General features: G+C 37.1%; 1 protein-coding gene across 2 annotated transcripts in view; it reads right to left on the reverse strand.

Annotated features, from left to right (window-relative positions):
* The window catches only part of syde2 (synapse defective 1, Rho GTPase, homolog 2 (C. elegans)), a 44,583-nt gene that overhangs the window by 29,088 nt on the left and 5,495 nt on the right, over positions 1 to 10,000 (reverse strand). For both annotated transcript variants that reach the window (XM_079848253.1, XM_079848252.1), the window contains exon 2: positions 337 to 651. In XM_079848253.1, coding sequence (XP_079704379.1) covers positions 337 to 651 — 315 coding nt within the window. The remainder of the gene's footprint in view (positions 1 to 336; positions 652 to 10,000) is intronic.

The raw sequence follows: 10,000 nt of genomic DNA on the forward strand, positions 1-10,000 counted from the left end.
TACTTAATTATTCAGTAAAACGATATGTTTTATTATTATTGTTACTTGTTCATCATTGTGTCAGTGTTTTATTCGCTGACTTTAGCTAGCTTGCTTTAAAGGTGCAGTCTGTAAGATTGACAGCTAGTGGTGGACATAGGTACTGCAGTCCAAATTCTAAATATCAGAGATCGTTGTTTCTCCCGCCTCCACAGACTCGACGCTCACGCGGGAGAACGCGCAACATGAACGAACGCAATTGACAATGAAAATTGGCACATTGGAAACATGAGGTATCGCACAGACCAAAAGAAAAGACATTATTTTAGAAAAGACAAAAGATTATTTCTAAAATACCTGTCGCTCTGACGGCGAGGTTCTCCTCCTGCGTCTTGCACACGAGCGTCGGTCTTTCGCCGGCCCCGTCGCCGTCGATCACAGGACCCGTTTGAGACACCGTGATGGCGGGAACGCAGTTGGGCTCTTCGTCCTCAGGAATGGGGTTGTACCAGATCTCGCCCTCGTCGTCGGCGTCGTTGTCGTCGGCTAGCCGGGGTCTCGGGACGCTCTGCTGGAGCCAGTTGCGTTTTTTGGAGACGGTGATGTGGTTGAACGGTGCGAAAAGGTCTCGCGGATACACACCCGACGACCCGGCGACACACTCCATCGGTGCTACGAATGAAAACGCAGAACGTCACAAAAGAAACTTAGCTTCGATTTTTAGCTAATTTATGGTATCTTTTTCTATGATTAGCACATCATGCAAGTGCATCCGGTTAGAGAAACAGGGCATAATCAAACTGCCATGAAATATTTTTGTATGAGTTTAAATTCATTTAATCTGTGATTAGCACAAAACATGCAAGTCCATCCCAAGCGCCAACCTTCTGTCTCTCTCTTGAATCCAACACTGAAGTGAGTTAAACTGCAGTTCATCCACTGGCCACTAGAGACCAAAAGAGAGTCAATCCCATAGACCCCCATGTTAAAATGCCCAACTTTACAGCAGAAATAAACATGTTTACAGCCTGGTGCAAAAAGTGGGTTTGGTCTATATAGCTAATCTTGCCCTTCATGACGACTGTGAGGGGGGTGAATGTTTTTATAACTCATCCGTTTAAATTATATTAAGCCTCAAAGTTGTGCATAATTAAGGGCGTGGCCACTTGAGTGACAGGTGGATTGCCGCTGATGTCACTGCTAGCCGTTTGTCTGCTGTCTGTTAGCGTCACGTCACCTCAGCTAATCCGCCTCGCTGCTCATTTACGTTTATCCGGGAGTGACTAAAAGAGCAGTTCATCTGAAAACATCTGTAATATCTTTCAGTAATGATTCCTGACGGATGTTAGCGCTTTTCAGATGTTTCTACGCAAACAAAACGTCTTTCCGCGGGCGAAACACTGATTGATGGATTTCATGAGACATGATTGATTTCAGGAAGTTGTTCTGAATCTTTCAACATTCCTTCTGATGTTCGTTCATGCTTATTTGCTGCTGTAACTAGTAGTAAAGATGAAGAGATGATCGGTTCTACAGACTGAAATGCTTTCCAAACACTTTCGCCGGTGTCTTGGCGAGAGCTCAGAGAACAGGAACATAAACACCTCAGTGAGTGTAAATACAGTCTCTGGACACTGAGATTTACCTGCTTAAAGTCCTCAGGAGGAAATTAAACACAAAACCTGCAAACAAATTCTAATATTTGCTAAAACTACTGAAAAGCATTTTTGTTAATAGGGATGCACCGAAATGAAAATTTTTGCCGATACCGATAACTGATAATTCTTTATATTTGAAAGCCGATAACTGATATATTGGCTGATAAATCTAAATACAAATTTTTATATTATTTTTGAGAGCCTGATTACAAAAACGTAAGTTTCACCATTATAAACCATGTCCCAAACACACAATTATAATAATGTTCTCATTATGATTTTATGTAGCCGATATGACAGATTTGAGCTGCATATGTTGCATTTTAACTGTATTTTCCTTTTGGAATTGACTCCAATCATATTTAAAGCAATTCATAATCATCATGTTGAACAGTGCGCATCTGAAGAGTCTCAGCTGAAGAAAATAATACATTATTTATTGGCCAAATTTTCTTACTGGGCCGATAACGATAACATTAAAAATGTACATATATTGGCCGATACCGATACGGTGGCCGATATATCGTGCACTGCATTTAGGAAATATTTAACAAAAAATTAAAACTAATAAACTGACAAAAGCACTAAATAAATTAATATATAAACTATTAAAACTGAAAATAAAAAAGGCTACTTCAAAATATCAATAAAAACTGTAATACTGACAAATGAAGAAAATGTGATCGTTGCACAGTTGAAAATATAAATAAAAGCTACAAAATACTTCAAAATATCAATAAATCTATAATAGTATATAAATAATGCTAAGTTTACTAATTATTTTTCTATTTAAAAAAATGTATATTTTCATATGTATATGTATTTTCATATTTAATTTGACAAATTCATAGAGTTGAAAATATAAAAATAAAAACTACTTCAAAATATAAATAAAAATTATAATAGTATATAAATGATGCTAAAATAACACGTTTACAAGTTTTTAGTATTTTAAAAAATACATTTCCATATTTAATTTGACACAAATGATTTTTATATATTTTATATAATATTTTTATATATTTCAACTATACAGCTAACTTTCATTTTGTCAAACAAAATATAAAAAATAACTTGTAATTTTAGTATTATTTATATACAATTATGGATAACACAATTTGATAACACAATTTGAATTTAAATTTAAATCTGGAAAACATTCGCTGTGAGAATAACACAATTTGAAATACTTGTTCTGCCAAAACTGAATTGTCAACATTCAGGAGAACATTATGAACTCAAAGCAAAAGTTATGGACAAAACTGCTGTTAATTTGAGCCGGTTTCATGACGCACACAATCTTCTTTAGCACATCTCAGTAAAAGCTACTGGATCAGGACATGAAATGACAAATGTTGCTTAGAAAAGTGCATGTAAAGTCCAACTCAAACTTATTGAACCACAAGAAGCCGCAAACACACCAAGCAGAAGCGCTTTATAAAGCCGTGCATCTCAGACACTTTCTCACGAAACTATGCGACCGACTTCCAGTGCTTCGGTCAGTGTGTGTTTTGAGAGGTCAAAAGGAGACCTGAAAATAAAACTCAAACGCTTCATTACAGTGTGTGTTCTGTCGAAACGCCAGAGGATTCCAGGCTCCGGAGGCCGGTTTCCCCCCCACGGGAATTCTGGGATTCGGGAATGAACAACAACCAGCGTTCTGCTAAACTAGGAGTTCGGGCTGAGGATGTTTCTGTCACTGTTCTTGCAGATCAATGACATTCAAAGTCACATGACATTAGATTAGTCCAAAACAAGTTATGCAATATGTGCACTACCATTCAAAAGATTTAGTTTCTAATTCAAAAAGCACATTAGTATATCTGTATATTAGAGCTGCACTGTATCATCTCAGATCATTAGTATGAAGTACTGGGATAGTTTATAGTTGACATGTCTACGGTAGTGATTAAAATAGAGTAAATCACCTTTTGAAAGAAACTTGACACTTCAAATACAATTTTTATCGATTACATCGTTACACCAGTAGGTGGAGACAAGTGACTGCTAAAACATGTGTTTGTCGTTGAATCATTCCCTCGAGAGATTCATAAAAAAAAAACGCTGATTCATCCAGTAATGAAACAAGTGAAGTCTTTATGAGTGAGTCATTGAATCATCAATTCAAAAGATTTGTTCAAAAACACTGATTCATCCAGTAATGACACAAGTAAAGTCTTTATGAGTGAGTCACTGAATCATTCACTCAAGAGATTTGTTCAAAAACACAGATTCATCCAGTAATGAAACAAGTATTTATGAGTGAGTCACTGAATCATTCACTCAAGAGATTTGTTCAAAAACACTGATTCATCCAGTAATGAAGCAAGTGAAGTATTTATGAGTGAGTCACTGAATCATTCACTCAAGAGATTTGTTCAAAAACACTGATTCATCCAGTAATGAAACAAGTGAAGTCTGTATGAGATAGTCATTGAATCATTCATTCAAGAGATTTGTTCAAAAACACTGATTCATCCAGTAATGAAACAAGTGAAGTCTTTATGAGTGAGTCACTGAATCATTCACTCAAGAGATTTGTTCAAAAACACTGATTCATCCAGTAATGAAACAAGTGAAGTATTTAAGAGGGAGTTATTGAATCATTCACTCAAGAGATTCATTCAAAACACTGATTCATCCAGTAATGAAACAAGTGAAGTCTTTATGAGTGATTCACTGAATCATTCCCTCAAGAGATTCATTCAAAAAAACGCTGATTCATTCAGTAATGAAACAAGTGAAGTCTATATGAGACAGTCATTGAATCATTCATTCATTCAAGATATCAGTTCAAAAACACTGATTCATCCAGTAATAAAAAAGGGAAGTCTTTACAAAAGAATCATTGAATCATTCATTCAAGGGATTCGTTCAAAAACACAGATTCATCCCGTAATGAAACGAGTGAAGTTTTTAGGAGTGAATCACTGAATCATTCCCTCATATTTTTTTTATGAATAGATAATGAATTAGGGCTGCATGATATATCATTTTAGCATCGATATCGTGATAGTCACATGTCAGGATGTACGATGTCAAGTATAGGGATCGCGGTTGATCAGTGATCCGTACGGGCCGGTTCAGAACGCTTGTGATTCGCGGATTAATTGCAAAGTTTAATCATCATAGAGTGAAAGTTTATAATTTGCAATGATATCATTTGCAATGCACCAATTATCAAGTGGAGTCAGGCATCAAGCACAAGAGGACTCACGCGCTGTTTTCTGCGCGCACACACACACACACACACACACACACACACACACACACACACACACACGCTGTTAAACTTAAACAGACACATGCACGCAAAATGAAGTCAAAATGCCCGTCTCTGCGAGTGTCCTCGTAAACACAGTCGGTGATGTGTTGTAAACAGAAAGAAAACGAATGTGTGTCATTTACGTAAGTGCATTTGTCTTAAAGTGACAGCAGCCTAATAAACCTCGGCTGTTCGTGTCACCAATGCTGATCAAACCACAAAAGAGAAAATTACTTGTAGCTTTAACACAGATAAATTGTATTAATTAATTATATGATTATAATTATTAATTATTATTACATTTTTATCAAATAATTATCAAATATAATTATTTATTTTTCATTTATATAGTGAAGACTGTTATTTTATATTTGATTATTCAATTTCTTCAATACTGTTAGATTGACCTGAAAACCATAAAGCACTGCTTATTTCAACTCTATCTTTCTTCTATTGTACGTATTTATCTATGCTTGTTATTTGTTTATTATTTCTAAGCAGATTTACTCCTCTATAAAACCAACCCAATTATATTTAGAAGGATTCATTCTTTTTAAATAGAGCTATTCAAATTATCTGGTGAAATAGCTTTTATTTAGCAATATAAATATCGCAGAAAAACAAAATATCGCAATGTAGTTTTTTTCCAGTATCATGCAGCCCTATAACGAATTCAAATAAATGTTATATATATATATATATAATTTTTTTTTTTTTTTTTAATAGACAGCAGCCATTAACAGTTAGTCAGAAGCTCTAGTAAATCACGTCATGTTCTATAATTGTCTATTCAGAATCATGATCTCTACTTTAAACAAACACACGTTGATTCTCAGTTCACCCAGAGTCCTGCAGCTTTGCTGTCTCTTACGTGTGTGTGTGTGTGTGTGGGACGTGATTTACGGAGGAGATTAAGTCTTGCCGTGACACGCTACAGTAAAGATGGTTGTGATATGCATTATCACGTTTCTCTTGCTTTATAAAAAGCAGGTCTCGTTCCCAGACGGTTTCACTCGTAAAACAGTGTGTGTATATCATTATTCCTGTTATTCCAGCTGAAGCGTTTCACCAGCGACTAAAGCATGTGATGCTGGTCTTATGTAAGGAGGATTTGAACGCTCTCGATAAGCTCTTTAACGGATCTCTCCTGTAAAGACGCATGGAGACCCGGAGATGGAGGACAAGAAAAGAGGAACAACTACAGGTCAGCGTCGACCTGAATCACTGAGATGTGTTCAAACAGGCCTCGAGTTTAAAACACACACTCACACACACAGATTCACTCGTTCTGTCATTTTATTGTCCGCAATAATTTGTAATTCACACTATTCAGAGGGAACAACACGACTGCAGTTATTTTCTTCTCAACATCCACAAATCACAGAAATAAAGGCGTGGTTGATTATGATTTGACTTTTCTAGCTTTAGTTAGTGTGTAATGTTGCTGTTTGAGCATAAACAACATCTGCAAAGTTACAACGCTCAAAGTTCAAAGCAAAGGGAGATATTTGCTTTTAAAGAAATCGCTTTTTAAGGACTACAACAAACGGCTGGTAGAGACTACACCACATTCCTCCCGGGTTAGTGACATCACCAACCCTAGAATTTACATAAACCCCGCCCCCTGAACATGATTTATAGATTATCAAGAATATGCTAATCAGTGACTAGAAGATAACTACACATCAGCTTCATAAACTCATCAACTAACCATTCAGAAATGTCCTGTTGCTTCTACATGTTTCACTTCTTCTTGAGTCTCTCCATCTTTGTCTGACTCCGGTTTGAACATAAAAGGCTAAAGGTTTTTGAAATGTTCAGTGCATGCGAGCTCTTGTAGCTCCGCCCCCTGTGCCGGGAGCAGCAGCTCATTTGCATTTAAAGGGACAGACACAAAACGGAGCGTTTTTGCTCACCCTCAAAAAGTGACAACTTTAACATGCGATATAAAAATATCTGTGGGGTATTTTAAGCTGAAACTTCACACACACACTCTGGGGACATCAGAGACTTATTTTACCTCTTGTGAAAAGGGCATTACACCAGCCCTTAAACTCTTTCCCTTCCACTGGGAAAATCCGTGTTTTCACTGTTTCACTTCTGATGACGCAAACTCTGAATCTACACGCACCAATGCTACATTTTTCTAAATGTCATAATCATTTGTTAACAAACAAGTATTCATCACTTCAATGAGCTCATTGTTTCTGCATTAAATTATTACATTGTTTAAATTAATACATTTTTAGCTAACTGTGATTTTGTATATGTGCATTTCTGAAACACATAACTTAGACAGTTTCCTCTGATAATAGATCTCTCTAAATTGTGTAATGTGGACTCATGCACTTTCTGTAAAGCTGCTTTGAAATTATGTGTTGTGAAAAGCGCTGTACAAATAAATGTGAATTGAATTGTTATTCGGTAGGGGGCGCTATTAATCATCTTCTGAAAAAGCAATAGAAGCATTACTGACGCATAACGATCGTCAAACATTAAACAGCATATAAATCAAAACTGACTGATGTTACTGAATGAAATGTTGAACCCATGAAGAGCAAACGACTGAAGCGTTGGATGTACTCTGTTTTATGATTTATTTTTATTTTTATGAAACTGTTCTTTGTTCTGATATATTGAATGTTCAGATATTCATTCAACTAAATATTCTGAGGGCTGGTAACTTTCATGGTCCCCCTGTGGTGAAAATCCAGCTTTTAATGTTGTTTATGTGTCTATGTGGTGTTTTTAATATGTTTTAAGACAAACCATGTGTAAATTCTTAAGTCGACTCCATTGCTGAGTGTTTTCTCCTTAAAACTGCCGTGAACCAAAGACACTTTTGGGTGAACTTTACCTTTGGACTTTAGGGGGGAAAAAACAATATTACTTTAAAAAGAACCTATTATTCTTTTTTCTAAATAATTAATATGCAGAATAAAGGGGCGGGGCCTGGTTGAGTTAGTTAGTAGTGTGTTAAACTGGCGGTTATGGTAAGGGGCGGGACATTTCCCAAACACACTCGAAGCGCTCGACCAATCACAACACACTGCTAGAGTACTCTAGTTCACTCCTGTACCGTAGAGATAGAGTACAGTAGAGCTAGAGTACAGTAGAGATAGAGTACAGTAGAGCTAGAGTACAGTAAAGATAGAGTACAGTAGTGTACAGTAGTGATAGAGTACAGTAGAGGTAGAGTACAGTAGTGTACAGTAGAGATAGAGTACAGTAGTGTACAGTAGAGATAGAGTACAGTAGAGCTAGAGTACAGTAAAGATAGAGTACAGTAGTGTACAGTAGAGCTAGAGTACAGTAGAGATAGAGTACAGTAGAGCTAGAGTACAGTAAAGATAGAGTACAGTAGTGTACAGTAGTGATAGAGTACAGTAGAGGTAGAGTACAGTAGTGTACAGTAGAGATAGAGTACAGTAGTGTACAGTAGAGCTAGAGTACAGTAGAGATAGAGTACAGTAAAGATAGAGTACAGTAGTGTACAGTAGTGATAGAGTACAGTAGAGATAGAGTACAGTAGAGCTAGAGCACAGTAGAGGTATAGTACAGTAGTGTACAGCAGAGATCGAGTACAGTAGTGTACAGTAGAGCTAGAGTACAGTAGAGACCGAGTACAGTAGAGCTAGAGTACAGTAGTGTACAGTAGAGATAGAGTACAGCAGTGTACAGTAGTGATAGAGTACAGTAGAACTAGAGTACAGTAGAGCTAGAGTACAGTAGAACTAGAGTACAGTAGTGTACAGTAGAGATAGAGTACAGTAGTGTACAGTAGAGCTAGAGTACAGTAGAGATAGAGTACAGTAGAGCTAGAGTACAGTAGTGTACAGTAGAGATAGAGTACAGTAGTGATAGAGTACAGTAGAGACAGAGTACAGTAAAGATAGAGTACAGTAGTGTACAGTAGAGATAGAGTACAGTAGAGCTAGAGTACAGTAGAGCTAGAGTACAGTAGAGATAGAGTACAGTAGAGCTAGAGTACAGTAGTGTACAGTAGTGATAGAGTACAGTAGTGATAGAGTACAGTAGAGACAGAGTACAGTAAAGATAGAGTACAGTAGAGGTAGAGTACAGTAGTGTACAGTAGAGATAGAGTACAGTAGAGGTAGAGTACAGTAGTGTACAGTAGAGCTAGAGTACAGTAGAGGTAGAGTACAGTAGTGTACAGTAGAGATAGAGTACAGTAGTGTACAGTGTGATAGAGTACAGTAAAGATAGAGTACAGTAGTGTACAGTAATGATAGCGTACAGTAGAGATAGAGTACAGTAGAGCTAGAGTACAGTAGAGGTAGAGTACAGTAGTGTACAGTAGAGATAGAGTACAGTAGAGCTAGAGTACAGTAGAGACAGAGTACAGTAAAGATAGAGTACAGTAGTGTACAGTAGAGCTAGAGTACAGTAGAGCTACAGTACAGTAGAGCTAGAGTAGAGCTAGAGTAGAGGTAGAGTACAGTAGAGATAGAGTACAGTAGAGGTAGAGTAGAGGTAGAGTACAGTAGTGATAGAGTACAGTGGAGATAGAGTACAGTAGTGTACAGTAGAGGTAGAGTACAGTAGAGATGGAGTACAGTATAGCTAGAGTACAGTAGAGGTAGAGTACAGTAGTGTACAGTAGAGATAGAGTACAGTAGTGTACAGTAGAACTAGAGTACAGTAGAGACAGAGTACAGTAGAGCTATAGTACAGTAGAGCTAGAGTAGAGATAGAGTACAGTAGAGCTAGAGTACAGTAGAGCTAGAGTACAGTAGAGCTATAGTACAGTAGAGCTAGAGTAGAGATAGAGTAGAGATAGAGTACAGTAGTGTACAGTAGAGATAGAGTACAGTAGAGATAGAGTACAGTAGAGCTAGAGTACAGTAGAGCTAGAGTACAGTAGTGTACAGTAGAGATAGAGTACAGTAGAGATAGAGTACAGTAGTGTACAAGAGATAGAGTACAGTAGAGCTATAGTACAGTAGAGCTAGAGTAGAGATAGAGTACAGTAGAGCTAGAGTACAGTAGAGATAGAGTACAGTAGAGCTATAGTACAGTAGAGCTAGAGTAGAGATAGAGTACAGTAGTGTACAGTAGAGATAGAGTACAGTAGAGG

Source organism: Squalius cephalus (assembly GCF_949319135.1).
Source record: "Squalius cephalus genome assembly, chromosome: 18".
Taxonomy (NCBI): Eukaryota; Metazoa; Chordata; class Actinopteri; order Cypriniformes; family Leuciscidae; genus Squalius; species Squalius cephalus.